The sequence below is a fragment of the Electrona antarctica genome, assembly GCF_951216825.1.
Source record: "Electrona antarctica genome assembly, chromosome: 14".
NCBI lineage: Eukaryota > Metazoa > Chordata > Actinopteri > Myctophiformes > Myctophidae > Electrona > Electrona antarctica.
Window position 1 is genome coordinate 4224876 of NC_136795.1, and position 15907 is coordinate 4240782.

At 46.7% G+C, this 15907-nt stretch overlaps 2 protein-coding genes across 5 annotated transcripts in view; one reads left to right on the forward strand and one right to left on the reverse strand.

Annotated features, from left to right (window-relative positions):
• cbx7a (chromobox homolog 7a) overlaps nucleotides 1-7143 on the forward strand; it is a 7188-nt gene extending 45 nt beyond the window's left edge. The window contains exons 1-6 of the mRNA XM_079520346.1: nucleotides 1-276; nucleotides 2435-2478; nucleotides 2966-3031; nucleotides 3535-3601; nucleotides 4456-4759; nucleotides 5209-7143. The exon at nucleotides 1-276 is cut by the window's left edge and continues 45 nt beyond it. Of these exons, the coding sequence (XP_079376472.1) occupies nucleotides 208-276; nucleotides 2435-2478; nucleotides 2966-3031; nucleotides 3535-3601; nucleotides 4456-4759; nucleotides 5209-5906 (1248 nt within the window). The 5' untranslated portion in view covers nucleotides 1-207 and the 3' untranslated portion in view covers nucleotides 5907-7143. The remainder of the gene's footprint in view (nucleotides 277-2434; nucleotides 2479-2965; nucleotides 3032-3534; nucleotides 3602-4455; nucleotides 4760-5208) is intronic.
• A 2523-nt stretch (nucleotides 7144-9666) lies between these two features.
• ep300b (EP300 lysine acetyltransferase b) overlaps nucleotides 9667-15907 on the reverse strand; it is a 56269-nt gene continuing 50028 nt past the window's right edge. For all 4 annotated transcript variants that reach the window (XM_079519389.1, XM_079519390.1, XM_079519388.1 and 1 more), the window contains exon 30: nucleotides 9667-14220. In XM_079519389.1, the coding sequence (XP_079375515.1) occupies nucleotides 10714-14220 (3507 nt within the window). In that variant the 3' untranslated portion in view covers nucleotides 9667-10713. The remainder of the gene's footprint in view (nucleotides 14221-15907) is intronic.

Consider the following 15907-nt stretch of genomic DNA (forward strand, 5'->3'; position numbering starts at 1 on the left):
GTGTTGGAGGAGGAGAAAACACACACACAACACAAGGACTATAGGAATAAAGTGTTCCAACTGGCGCTGCAGCTGCAGCAGCAGCGGAGACACTTCGCTTCTTTAATTTATTTATTTGTATAATTCCGGAGGACGATAAATAGCAGCCCAGAGACCCAGTTCAGTTGCGTTGCTGTTTTGGGATCAGCGTGCAGCTGCGGAGCAGCGATGGAACTGTCTTCAATAGGAGAGCAAGTGTTTGCAGTTGAATCAATAACAAAAAAGAGAGTCCGAAAGGTAAGATGGATGACTTTTTTTTGTCTTTCTTTTTTTTGTCTTTTTTTTTTTTTTTACATAACACACACAACTTATTATTCCCGGCGGGGGGAGGGGGGGGGGGGGGTTGTTGTGGCCAATAAAAGTCTTATAACGTTCATGATATACGGTGCCCATGAACCATCCCCGATCAAAAGTAGGCTACGCAGTTTCCCTATAGTTTACGCAAAGTGATGACAGCGACATCTATTATTATCAACACAACTGCGCAAAAGTTTGACATTGTTTCATTGCCTGAAACACACCCGCGATAACGGTGATGATGATGTACGTCTTATAACATGTGCGTAAACAACGCCATACTGTGTGAGCGCTGGAAGGGGGGTAATAGTATAACAGCACGGCACGGCACAGCACGGTATGATCGTAGTAGTAAAATGTATAAAGGGGGTGTGTGTCTCCATAGCAGAAGTGGTATAGGATCATCGGTGCGCGGCGCGGCCAATGTGGTGCGTGCTACGCAGTTTATTTGTAGGTTACGCCAGCAGGAGGGAGAGAAACGGAGAGGACGGGGTGTGTATCTGGGTGAAACTGCTGCGTAATGTCACTCACTGATACTGCGCGATCATCATGATAATCATCCATTGATTGATGATGATACCCGGCCGTAGCATGATGATGATACATCATAACATGCACACACATCCTCAGACATCAGGGCTCCTTTGAACTCTTGAGAGCGTAGAAATGAAATGGATAACCACATTGTTAGGCTATAACAACAACATGGGATACATTTGTTTTGTTTGTTTTAGAGTTACGAATGGGATACACATTTAGGCTACTGTATATAACGGGATAACCAATCCGCTATAGATGGCATGGAGTATCAACACATTATAGTTGATAACATAGTACGTTATAAAGAAACATGCTCATATAGTTTCTATAGAGTGCTATAAAGTGTTGTGTAACATAACATGCAGCCGATGTCAGCGTTACGTCTCCCCGGCGCCCACAGTCACATGCAGCTACCCTACCTACCCATGCAGGCCAGTGTACATAACATCACCACCACCACCACCACCACCAATGTGGATTGTTGTTTCAGAACGGGTGGAGGTGAGCGGCGACGTACGTTGTTGCGCAACACCATGTTGTTTACATGTTGCCATGGCCCCACCTATTTCCACTATAGTCTTGGTCTAAAGTCCCACTGACGTATACATTATTTAACGAGCCCCCATATATATATATATATATATATATGGGGGCTCGTTCAATAATGTATTGTATAGACTCTATACAATACATTATTGAACGAGCCCCCATATATATATATATATATATAAATATATATTTATATATATTGTATATATATATATATGGGGGCTCGTTCAATAATATATATATATATATATATATATATATATATATATGTGTATGTATGTATGTATGTATGTATGTATGTATATATATATATATATATATTGTGTGTGTATATATATATATATATATATATTGTATATATATTTATATATATATATATTGTATATATATTTATATATATTGTATATATATATATATGGGGGCTCGTTCAATAATATATATATATATATATATATATATATATATATATATATATATATATATATATATATGTATGTATGTATGTATGTATGTATGTATGTATGTATGTATGTATGTATGTATATATATGTATATATATATATATATATATATATATATATATACATACAGCCCCTACCCCCGTGCCCATGTGCGGTAACGTCATCACAATAGGAGAGGAGATGTTTGGAGGCCACCCAGCCCCGCTGTCATTGACGTCACCCTCAGAATCACCATTTAAAGAGAGAGAGGGGGGGAGTAACCCATGATCTCCCCCTCCACACTTTAAAGTGACAGTCACCCTTTCTTTTCTACACACACACACACACACACACACACACACACACACGCACACGCGCACACGCACACACTCACGCACACACACGCACGCACAGACGCATGCTCGCACCGTGACTACAACAATCTACATCGCAATGGACAATATTCTATGTGCAGCTTGTGTTGTATGAATGTATTAGAAACCAATGCTTCTTCTTCTTCTCTCGAGTAAATCCAGTGTCCATGTCTCTCTTTCACTTTCACCTCCCAGGGTAATGTGGAGTATCTACTGAAGTGGCAGGGATGGCCTCAGAAGTGAGTAAGCCTTGAGTCATCACTGATAGTGACCTCATGCCAAACGTTTCCAGGAACCATAATGCATTTGTAGATTAATTACGGGTCCCTTGTATATAGATGGACAGACAGACCCACAGGACAGACAGGCAGGCAGACAGGCAGGCAGGCAGGCAGGCAGGCAGGCAGGGCAGGAACGAAGGCAGGCAGGCAGGCAGGGCAGGAACGAAGGCAGGCAGGCAGGCAGGCAGGCAGGCATACTGGCACACACACACAGTGTTAATTGGTAAATGGACATTACATGTGTACACCTCGGAGTTAAATGAACACCCGGGACCTAACAGTAGGCTCTATAAGGCTAGACAGATATAGAACGTTAGAGAAGTCTAGATAGATACAAAATAATAATAGAGACATAGAAACATTGTTAGACACACAAATAGATGCACAAGTGGAGCGGTTAATTGGAGCTAAATGTGGATGCGCTGTTGTTGTTGTCTATTGGCAGGTACAGTACCTGGGAACCCGAGGAGCATATACTGGACCCTCGCCTGGTACTGGCATACGAAGAGAAGTGAGTATTCCTGGAAAAGCGATTGTTTTCCTTTCCCCCCCCCCCTTTTAACCCATTTAGACTGGACAGTTTTCTGAAAAACCTATGTTTCTATGTCAGTCGTTCTCAAACATTTCCATGTCAAGGACCCCCAAAAATATATGTAATTACTAGCCGCCGACCCCCATCTGAAAATATGTTTTTCCAGGGACCCCCCCCAGAAGCAAAGATTTGAGTTCGCTCTGAAAGAATATGTATTCAAAGAAATGCACTACATTTTCACCATTTTTCAAAAATCTACACGCCCGTAGCACGGCTCTCGGTGCCGCGCTATGAGCTTGTAGATCTGCTATTTTCCAATGGCTAAAGTATAACATAATGTTAAAACACCAAAAGGGGTTCCCGCCCAGAATGGGTTAAGTTATAGCTTGTGTAGCTGCTCTTCATTTTCATCTCTCTCAATCTATCTGTGTCCTTTGCCTCCGCTCCCTCTCTCTCTCTCTCTCCTCTGTTTTCTCTCTCAGGGAGGAGAAGGACAGAGCTCTCGCCTATCGCAGGAAAGGTCTCAGACCCAGGAGGCTGGTTTTGCGGGTAAGGGCACTTTCCACTCTCCTTGTCCACTCCACAGACTTAATTATCACGCACCTCCTGGGGGGGTCACGGTTCCCGTTGTCCTTCAATCCCTGCATGCAGGCTGTAGAAAGTCAGCCTGGGCATCCCCACTCTCTTTCCTTTACTACTAACTACGACTAATTTCCCCATGGGGGAATCAATAGTAGTAGTATAACTTTAAAACATCCCAGCGTGTGTGTGAGACCTACGCCAGCTGAGATTCTGTTTTCAACCATTGCCTGTGCATTATCAATGTGGTATAACATTCCAACCTGTCATATACTATCTGTTAAGCCTTATTTATTCATACTTAGTTGTGTGCTGGTGTCGTGTACCGAACAGTCGGTCTACAAACTCACAAGGTCAACGTGCCACGGTGTGTAGATGGACTATTTTAGGTCTGCGACATGATGAGCATCCAAGTATAAATGAGGCATTATGCTGTAACTGTAATGTATGCATTCTGGTGGAGAGGCTGATTTCAGGATATTTGTATAAAAAAATAAATTAAAAAAAGCAGTTCTATGCTAGTTTTGTTTTTTGTTTTTTGTGTGTTTTTCTTGTCTCTTTCTTTTGTGTAAGTCATGTGTATTTTGTATGCTTTATTGTAAAATCATTAAAAAACTTTGATGACAAAAAAAAGCAGTTCTATGAGCCTCGCTTTTGCATGGTAATGCGATGTGACTAAAAATAAAGACTGGCCCACAGAGACAGCATGTCAACAATGGCCATAATCTTTCACTCTCATCTGTCTCTCTGCCTCTGTCTTGATCTCTTATCTCTCTTGTTTTTATCTCCATTTCTCTCCCTCCTCCATCCCTTGTCTGCACAAGAATATCTTTGCCATGGACCTACGGAGTACGAGCAAGGTTCCCGAGAAGCCTCCCCCCCGGCTACGCCTCTCCCTCACGCGCTCCATGAGCACGGACGTGGACCAGGGCGAGAGAGGCATGTTCCGCCGAATGATCCGACGGAAGAAACCACAGAGGGTCGGCAAGCGAGGGCCTCACGGACCGCCCAGGAAATTCCTGCACCCTGCAAAGGTGAAGAATCCTATGGAGTGTGACTCTGAAGACACCACCGAAGAGAGACAGGAGTCTGAATGCACCAACGAGATGCGCGATGACAGCGTATACGGTTGGTATTTTTATCTTAGGTCTCCACTTAATAGTCATTGTGTTATCCATTTATACATTCAATAGACGGTATGCGCGTGACATCATCATACCTGGAAGTTATGCGGGAACGCCTACTGAGTGGCAAAAATCTACTTTCTGGCCTTGACAGCCCATACATCCAAACAGAAAAGTCCTATTTGATTGCATTAAATTACTTTAAACAACATTACATTCACTTGTTTGTCACTCACTTTGCCACTCGATCTGCCATTCACTTTATTCATTCGCATACCCTCTATAACTAATTGTAACTGTAACCCAAAAGTCATCATTTTCAGCATTATATAATGATGCATATTTTTTTAAGTTTAACTTAAAACTCTTATCTATCTAATCTATATTTATCTGTATATCTCCCTATCTTCCCCTGTCTGTCTGTCCATCGTCTACCTCAATTTCTCCTCCTAGGTCATTCAGAGTGCAGTTCTCCCCCTGTCCTGGAGCGAGAGGTTGAACTGGAGCTGAAGGAGACAAACGACAATCTGACACTGGTGAACAGAGACACAGATGAAGGGGTTGTTGTCATGACTGACAGGCTAGAAGGAGGGACTTGTGAAACAAGACAGATCCTGCTGTCTACACTCAACCCCGCAGAGAGCTTCGTTTCTACGCCGGAGGCAGGACCAAAAGACATTGTCGCCACGGTCAGCAAGTTAGATTCAGAAGGCGACACAGGTGTCGAACCGGGGCCGCGCACCTTGACTGGCATGGCCACATCCTGCACTGGCATGGCCACATCCTGCACTGGCATGGCCACATCCTGCACTTCCATTGGTGACTCTGGGACAGATCGTTCCAAAAACAGGTCAGAGGAGAGCTCTCGTAAACTGGAGGCAGAAAGTGAGAGCAGCAAACAGAATCTGACTTCAGTCATAGTGAGCGTTCAGGAGACCAGCAAGAATGTAGGTGACGGTTTCATAGTCGACGAGGGAAGGAAAACGAGGGACGACAATCAGAGCGTAACGGCGATAAAACATCACCCAGGCAGCACTGCTCCAGCAGCGGAGAAACCTGGGAAGGTGATTGTTACTTACGTGACTCTCAACTCCTTGACAGTAATCTTCAAGGAAGCTATGATGGCCGAGGGCTTCTTTAACAGCTGTTAAACAGAGTTCTGGTCAGAGAGAGAGAGACACTAAGTTTGGAGGAAAAGATGAAGGCAGAAAAAACCAGGGAGCAAGGGGAGATTAGGGTTACGTTTTCATGAGGAAAAAGTAACTGCAATGTTACACTTACTGCTCATTTTGTACTTGTACATAGCCTTATATGTGACTGTAAGTTAATTCCAGATGTTTACAATGCTTTATCGGAGAGATGCACACATTTGCTACCATGAGACTAATGAAGAAATTTGCCTTTTCACAAAGTGAGTGGTAATTTTAACATTGTGGCTTCATTTTGAGGATAGGACAGCATGAACATAGGACGCCTAAGCATTATTTTGGGCTCGCCCCAAAAGGATGCTAACATCTTATTTGCTCTGTTGCAAACCAGTAGAGAAAATGGATGTGAGCGGTGGGCTGAACTTGAGAGCTGCTGGACTCATTGAGATATGGCAAGATTAAGAGGAAGAGGGAAAAGAGAGTCTGACAAATCTTGAGACCCACAGTTGAATCTAAAACATTAGTCTACTCTACATAACTACTTCCATGCAGCTACTTGTGCTTTCCAGAATATTGTTCTCACACTGAAAACCTAATATCAGGGCTTGTTTCAGTCGCTTCTTTTTCTAACAAGCTTTTGTAAAGATATCCCTCCGTTTCCAGTAGTCACACAGTGAGTCAAACACAGTGCTTTCTGCATGCCCTGTCAATCTGTGCCACATAATGCACAAACCACTGTCCTGTGTTGTCATTGAAGGTTTATTTCTGTCCCAAGAGAAATAACACAAAGGAGATAATGAATAATGCCTGCCAGAAAAAGAAAGTCTTTCGATGAAGAATTGATGCTGAAGAGATAAAGATAATACACTATTGTTAGGTGTCGGTCCTGTCCTTACTTTTCAAGTCTGAAATGCTACCTGGTTCTATTTTTGTATTACCAATTGATATAGTCCACTTGAGTCGCTAGCCTTTGTGCGTTCTCAAGAGATGTTGGTTTCCACAACCGCCATCACCATTAAAATGCTGTGTAGGGTAATGTGCAAAACTGAAGCAAAATGTACATTAGGTCGAACAGTAGTGAGCTACTATTTATCGCATGTCACACCTATAAACTGACTTAAATTATGTCACGTGTCTGAATGAGCTTTTCCTTTTGACCGAGACGTGTTGTCAAACATGTCTTCTCGTCTCGATAATACAAATGCCTTTTTATTTGACTGTATTTCCAATAAATATGTACTAAAACAATTGCTGCCTCACACGCCTTTCTAAACTATAATCCAATATGAGATTCAATTAATTACAAAGAAAGAATCTCATTCACACTTAATTCAGGCACTGGGCTTTACATGAACTCTCAACAGGAGAGAGAACTTTCCATACCATCCTCCAAAATATTGAATGCAAAAGCAAATTTGGGCATTTCATTCAGATTTCAAGACCTTGACTAGAGGAAGGTCCACTAGGTCAGAACCATCTGTACTGTAGCTCAGGAGGTAGAGCAGGTCGTCCAATGATCCATGGGTCGGCGGTTCGAATCCCGGCTCCTCCTGTCTACATGTCGAAGTGTCCTTGGGCAAGACACTGAACCCCAAATTGCTCCCGATGTGCTGGTTGGTACCTTGCATGGCTTCCGCCGCAATCGGTGTATGAATGTGTGGGTGAATGTAATGCACAATCTATGTAAAGCGCCTTGGATAATAATTAAGGTGGCCTTACACTAGCCGATAATCGGGCATTTTTGACGCTCGGGGGGTGCCCGACTCAATCGGGCACCCCCCGCGCGCGATCGGGATCGGCCCGATCAACATCAAGAATGTTCGATATTTGCTCGGCCCCGCTCCGATTATCCTGTAGTGTGTGGTGCTGTCAGATTTCAAATGCCCGATTATCGGCTAGTGTAAGGCCACTAGGCGCTATATAAATGCACCATTTACCATTTACCATTTGATGGACCCTGGGACGCTTTGTTTCAGCCATACCCAACATACAGTAGAAGATGCATCACCATCTACCACCACTAGAGGTCATAGTGTTCTCAGCAACTAAAAGTAATGTCTCCACTGTCGACTACACTAAGAAAGATGACTGAATCATAGATACACTAGTGCTGTCCGGAGGAAACCTCATAACTCCAAAATGTTATTTTTTTAGGAAATGAAAAAATATACGTTTTTAAGGAAATTAATATAGGCCTATTTTTTATTTCATTTCCTTATATTTTTTAAACGATGCAATACTACCTCATCAAAGCTGGTGTTGTGACTTTAGATATTGTCAATTACTTGCATGAGAAGGAGAGGTGGTGGAGTTAGTTGTTTTAGCAGGTCCAATGGAGGTTTTGTCCAATGCGTTTTTTACTACTTTCCATTGGTTCAATATTTTAAAGTAAGTAAAGGGTGTTCAATAGCACTGATTTATGGAATAAAATCAAAAACCTCAAAAATGGAGTTATGAGATTTCCTCCGAACAGCAACGTTATCCAGATTAGATTACTAAACGGAAGTGCCAAATCAGAGACTGTGGAACAAACCATTCATTTTAAGTTTGGCTACAATAGAGGGTATGCGCGTGACATCATCATCAAACCCGGAAGTTATGCAGGAATGCCTACTGAGTGGCCTCGACAACCCAGCGACTGTGGCTCAAGAGGTAGAGCAGGTCGTCCAATGATCCATGGGTCGGCGGTTCGAATCCCGGCTCCTCCTGTCTACATGTCGAAGTGTCCCTGGGCAAGACACTGAACCCCAAATTGCTCCCGATGTGCTGGTTGGTACCATGCATGGCTTCCGCTGCCATCGGTGTATGAATGTGTGTGTGAATGGGTGAATGTAATGCACAATCTATGTAAAGCGCCTTGGATAAAGGCACTATATATTTAAAAAAATGCACCATTTACCAAATTACCATGCATCCAAACGTCCTATCTTGATTGCATTAAACGTTAAACAATGTTAAACTCACTTTGCCACTGGATGTGCCATTCACTTTAAACATGCGCATACCCTCTATTAGGATTATATCTTGATGAGGTTGTATAGCTCTTAAGCCTCTGCTCCAGTTTAGGGACAAGCAAAAATACTTGAGCTCTAAAACACAATTGTCAATTATAGGTAGAAAACAATATGAAACCTCAAATAAGTTCCTATCGTGGAAGACCCAATGGCATGTTGGTGATGTCAGTTCAAGCTTGAAAAATGATTCCAATTAAGTGACTGATCGGAAAAGCTACAATATAAAACTAACAGAACAGTGCATGGACAACAGCACCCAGCACTATTTTAATTTTCCATTTTATTATAAAAAAAACAAAAAAAAACAGTATTTGAGTCCACAGTTTGTGTTTTTCTTTGTACAGTAAAAAATATTAAATTAAACTCCCAAAGATCTTAGCAGGAAGATCCATTGAGAGGGCGGAGACAGAGGGCTCTCCCTGCAGGAAGGTGGGTGGGTGGGGCTTGACGGCAGGGGGAGATGGGTGGGGGTGGAGGAGTGAGGGGGGGGGACCAGTGTATTTGGATCTCTGCTCGGTTAAGTCCAGGGGGGGAAGCAGCAGCAACGGGGATGAGGCAGAGAGAGGAAAACGAGAGACGCTCACATCCCTCCTTTTCCTGCTCAGTTCTGTGCAACACAGTCTTATTTGGATCAATTTCCTCCCATCTTCTCAGGAAAAAAAACTACTAAACAAAAAAAACAAAAAAAAAACACTGGTGGATGCTCCCCCACTTCCCCCCCCCGTGGGGGGTTTGCCCCCCCCCCCCCCCCACATCCCACCCCATGTACGCGAAATGTTACAGGCACACAGGAATGCACCCCCAACCCTGTTACTTAATAACAAGTGTCTCTTAAAGGAAGGAGTGCACACACATTCAAGGGAGGGCTTGTTTCGTGAGGGAAGTCCCTTCCAGCATGATCGTTGTCCAATACAGCAGCCGGCTAGGCTAGGGTGCTCAATATGTCCGTTAGCCAGCTGAGAACCGCAGTAGACCCCCCCCAATAACTGCAGGAAAACACTGACATTTATTTACTTTTCCTACCTGGACAAACCCAGACCAAAGACAGACGTGAAATGAAATATCCACTAAAACCCACTCCCAAATTCAACAGTCAATAACAAAAATATATTTCTATATGAATTGTAGCAGTCTCAGGGTAGATACCGACCCCCCCAAAAAAAGGGGAAGAGAAAAGAAAAATAATCTTGGAAACCAAAAAAAATAAATAAAGCAAACCCAAACATTTAAAAAGTAAGATATGCATCATGTTTGGATTTATAATAACATTAATAATAATCCACATCACTCTGTGAAACTAATAAGACAGAGACTGAATGATGGAAAACACAAACAAACTATTAAAAAGTCCTTTGCATTAAATTGTTTCCTCTTTAATTCACCACTTTTAAAATCTTAAAAACATTTCTTAAAAAAAGGCAAATACTCCCGTTTCCCCCAACCTCCCCAAAAATATCTCCTGTCTTGTATTCTCTAAGGTGTGGGGGGGGGGGGGGGGGGGGCATAGAGAAACCATCCCCCTCCTCTTTGTACACAATTGGCAAAAAAATATATTAACAGCAATAACTTACAATTCATTTATTCTAATTCATTTATCGACTTGTTGATTTATTGTTGCATCTCCCATAGGAAGTTCAGTTCAATGTATCTTTATTGAAAACATTTTAAATAACATTTAACAATAGTATAAAAAAGAAAGGCTAAAGTAGTAATAACAATAACACTGTCCTGGGTGAGTGCAGTTTCTGCCAAGGATCAGAGCGTCTGGGCTCCACGTGACACATTACGTAGGTTTCCTACATTATGTCTAAGGTATTGTGATTCATGTTCTGGCCCAACGGGTCTTGACCGTTGCCGCCCGGCCCGTGAAGACTGGCCATCCCACTGAGCTGCGACAACATGGCGTTCTGGTCGGAACCAAACTGTTCCATAGAGTTCTGTTGCTGCTGCTGTTGGGCCGTTTGCTGCTGCTGCGGTTGCTGCGAAGGGCCCACCATGCCAGGATGATGCTGGTTCATGTGGCCCGGGTGTGGCGAGCCCGTCTGGGTCTGAGGGGAGATGTGATGCGGGGAGGGCTGGGGCTGCATGCGCGGGGACGGGCTGGAGTGTGGCGGCTGCGACTGGGGCCTCGGCGAGGGTTGCGGCGATCGCACCTGGTTCGCTAGAGACGAGCTCATGGTCTGGCCCTGAAGGTGTGGGTGCGGCGACTGAGCCATGGGCTGCTGCGGCTGCTGGGGACTCATGGGGTTGCTGTGCTGGGCGGGTGACCCCCCGGTACCTAGGTGCTGCTGCTGCTGTTGTTGTTGTTGCTGCTGCTGCTGCAGCAGCAGCCTCTGGTGAAGCACCTGCTGAAGCTGGGCCTGCGACGACGGAGGCTGGGGGCCCCCTTGTGGGTGCTGAGGGCCCTGAGGCTGCTGTTGCTGCTGCTGAGGACCCCCTCCACCTGGACCACCTGGATCACCCCCTTGCAGGCCGGCCATGGCGTTCTGCTGCTGCTGTTGCTGCATCTGGAGGTGGTGCTGGTGCTGAAGCCTCTGCTGAAGGGCTGCAGCCTGCTGTTGAGCCACCGTCCCTGGGTAGCCTTGTCCCTGCTGCCCTGGGGGGCCGCCTCCGCCCTGTGGCCCGGGAGGGGGACCTCCTGGAGGGCCCTGCCCTGCCTGGGGCGGCTGCATGCCAGGCTGGCCCATGTAGCCCTGGCCCTGTGGTGGCTGAGGCTGCTGGAACTGCCCATGGTTGACCCCTACACCCATTTGCTGTTGCTGCTGTTGTTGTTGTTGCTGCTGCTGCTGCTGTTGTTGTTGTTGTTGCTGCTGCTGCTGTAGATGCCGTCTCATAAACAGCTCTCTTAATTGGGGATTGTTGAGATTGGCCATCTGAGGCCCTTGGCCAATCATTCCTCTTCCTGCTCCCTGTTGCTGCTGCTGCTGCTGCTGGAGAGCTGCCACTTGCTGTTGTTGTAGCCCAGTCATCATTGGCCTCTGCTGCTGCTGTTGTTGCTGCTGTTGTTGCTGCTGTTGTTGTTGTTGCTGCTGCTGCTGTTGTTGTTGTTGTTGCTGCTGCTGCTGTTGTTGCTGCTGCTGCTGCTGTAACTGCTGCTGCTGCTGCACTTGCTGTAGCTGCGCCATAGAGGCCATGTTGACATTCACTCCCCCTTGACCTCCCATATGCATCCCCGGTTGTCCACCAGCAGCGGCGTTCATGTTCACCTGCGGACCACCGCCCGTCATCACATTGCCGACGGGAACGCCGACTGGGCCGGGACCTCCCGGCGGAGTGCCCGGCCCGCCAGGAGGCCCCTGCGCCCCCTTGTATTTGGAGGCCCTCTGTTTGATGAAAGCGGCCATGAGCTGAGGGTTGGAACGCAGGATATTGAGGACCTGCTGCTGCTGAAGCGGTGAGCTGGGCGAGCGGAGGGTCCGGAGCAGCTCCTGGAGAGCGGCCTGCGGGAGGTTCCCTCCGCCGGGGACACCAGCTCCCGGGACACCGGGAGCGCCAGGCATGGCTCCGCCTGGAACTCCGCCTGGTATGCCACCACCAGCACCTTGTTGTTGCTGTACCATGTTCATCAGGGCCGCATGGCTCTGAGCTTGTTGCTGTTGTTGTTGCTGTTGTTGATGTTGTTGTTGTTGTTGCTGCTGCTGCTGCTGTTGCTGCTGCTGCTGTTGGTGTTGTTGTTGCTGCTGCTGCTGCTGTTGTTGCTGCTGCTGTTGTTGTTGTTGTTGCTGCTGTTGTTGTTGCTGTTGTTGCTGTTGCAATTGTTGCTGTTGCTGCTGTTGCTGAGCTGCCACCATGCTTGGATGCATCTGGTTCAACATTGTCTGTCTCTGCTGTTGGGCTGCCCACTGCTGCTGCTGCTGTTGTGGATTTTGGAGCGGAGCGCCCATCCTCTGCTGTTGGAGCTGGGCCTGAGGAGGGAGCTGAACCTGGGGCAGGTTACCCTGCTGAGGCCCTCCAGGTCCCACCATCATCCCTGGCGGTGCTCCTTGTTGTTGTTGTTGCTGCTGCTGTTGTTGTTGCTGCTCCATGTGGGCTCTTGCAGCAGCCGCGGCTGCAGCAGCTTGGGCCTGGGGAGGCATGCCCTGCGGGGCCATTCCCGCCGGCCCCGGATGTCCCATGCCCATCTGTTGGCCTTGGCCCTGTTGGTGGTGGGGGTGAGCAGACATCATGCCTGCCTGGGCCGCTTGTCTCTGCAGAGCCATCTTCCTCTGGGCATTGGCTTCCTGCTGGATCTTCATGGCAATCTCCACAGCTGCTGGCGGAGGGCCGGACGGTGGCTGCTGTTGATGCTGCTGTGGAGGCTGGCCCTGACCCTGACCGGGAAGCTGCTGGCCTCCCCCACCACCAACCATGACGTTGCCACCGGGCTGCTGTTGTGGCGGCGTTGCGGGGCCCATGCCTGGTTTGCCTTGCGAGGGGTGGATCGGGGAAGAGCCTGGCGGTCTGTTGGCGTAGGGAGGCAGGTTGTTGGCATGCTGTTGGACGTGTTGAGGGTTGCCACCGCCTCCACCTTGCTGCTGGACCTGAGGATGCATCTGCTGCTGATGCTGGGGGGAGCTCATCATGCCCCCTCCCCCACCTGGGCCACCCGGCATCTGTTGGAACTGATGGTGTAGGTGGTGCTGCGCTGGCATCCCGCCTGGCTGCTGCTGTTGCTGCTGCTGCTGCTGCTGGGCCCCAGGCCCAGGTCCCACGCCTTGCTGGGGGCCTGGAGTCATGGCCTGAGTGGGGGTCTGAGGTGCGCTGGGCTGGGTGCCAACAGACGTGGGGGTACTGGGCGCCGTGGTGCCGTTGTTCCCCGGAGACGGAAGCCCTCCGGTGGGTCCTCCCGGTGGACCTACGGCCGGCTGCCCCACCCTCTGCATGCTGGCCATCCTCCTCCGCAGCATCTGCGCCTGCTGGAGACGGTGCTGGAGCTGCTGCTGCCGCAGCTTGTGCTTGATGTTCAGGCAGAACGGGACGGGGCACTTGTTCTCCTGACAGTGCTTGGCGTGGTAGCAGCACAGGGCGATGAGCTGCTTGCAGATGGGGCAGCCGCCGTTGGTCTTGCGCTTGCAGCCCTTGGTGTGCTGGACCACGCGCTTCATCTTCTGGCACGACGGCAGGGAGCAGTTGGCGTTGCGGCACTGGCAGGCGTGCACCAGCGACTGGATGCAGCGCTGGATGCTGAGGCGGCGGGAGTCCCCGGGGCTCTGGGCGGCGGCCGCAGACTGGTTGTTGCTCTCGTCGTCTAGACCCAGACCCAGCTTGTCCATCTTGTGCTCGTGGCCCTTAGTGTTGTAGCAGGCGATGCACAGGTCATAGTCCTGTGAGAGTGAAGACACATTTGTTTAATTTGACATACAATCAAATAAAGAAAATCAACACACGTATAGTTTTTCTTTGACATCATTTCCAGTTTTGTTCTTCAGTAAAAACGTATTAAATCAGTTAACGGTTTTACTGCTCCTGGCGGAACGTTCCGTCATAAGGAATCCAACCAGCAACTGCTTCTGGCATAATGTTCCGTTTGATAAGCTTTATTGTTGATATCAAACCGGATCGCTGATTTTTTTTTTTTTTTTTTTTTTAATTGTTATTTTGGCTTGGCCTTTCCTTCTTTAGCGATCCTAGACCGGATTGTGCAACCGCGCTGCCGTCCACCTCCCATTATACAGGCCGACTAAAAAGCTGAATAACTCGAAATCTACGGAGCTCTCCATAGTCGCGATGTTCGGAAGTCCGGTGGTTTAGATGGAAACATTGGCACTTTCTAGAGCAAGGATGGCTTCATTTTAGCTCGCTAGCATTGACGCTCGGCAGTCTGCGATTGGCTCTGCGTCCAGCAGGAGGCAGTATATGGGTTAAGTGTAACAGCTCCTAAAATGTAACGGGAACTATGAAATCGGAGTTTTGAGAGAATGCCATTTCTATATCCTTTAGCCAGAAACAGGTAGGTTTGTTAGATGTGCAGCTGTATAATGAATGACTCAAGAATCTGGAATAATTATTGTATTGTATACAGTCTCGTGGAGCCAGATGATCAAGGGACAATCTTAGCATTGGTTTTGCCGCCATGCCGTTACCATCCTTTAAGTTCACGAGCTGTGTCTATGGAGTCACCAGACACATCAGTAGGTGGAGATATCGAAAGCTGCACATAATGAACTGTCAAGAGTGACAGAAATCACACTTGGGTGCAACATTTTACTTTATACTGTAAGGTAAGGTGTATTGCATATTGGCACAACATCAAACTCGAGTTCTCTGAAATGTAATTGTGGGGGAGAGTGACTCTATCTGCCCCCTCAATGTCTATAGAGCGTCGAAGTCCCGCCCCCTACGAGGATCCAGGAAATAATTCCCTGTTCGTTTTCCTCATAGACATTTCAAAAAGTATTTATTTAAAGACCTTTTAAGCGTCGTACAAAGCCAACTCAAGTTGTGACAAATCATGACAACAAACAAAACCTTTGGGCCAAACAAATAATTAGAAAGAAGAAAAAAACGGCAGAACACAACACTTTTTTTGGGTTGTTTTTCTTCTTTGTAATTATTTGTTTGGTTCAAAATATTGTGTTTGTTGTCATGATTTGTCACAAACTTGAGTTGGCTTTGTACGACGCTTAAAAGGTCTTTAAATAAATACTTTTTGAAATGTCTATGAGGAAAAATGCATTGGTAATTATTTCCCGGGCCTGGCGTCGTCACGAAAGGGGGCGGGACTGCGACGCTCTATATACTATGGCTCTGCAGACGATTAAAGATAGAACACAATATTTGCGACCCTTTCAAAGGACAAGCTCCTCCTGCCGACATCTTCAGACTTCCACTACAACAGTGTTGTTTTTGTCGACTAAAACTAAGATGAAAAATGTTCGTCGACTACCTTTTTTCACTGACGAAACCTAAATGGAAACTAAATGAAAACTAAGCTATGATGACTAAAACTAAATGTATTGACAATTTTGTCAACTAGTGGACAAGAGATCCAGTAGAAGTCATTTTACACTT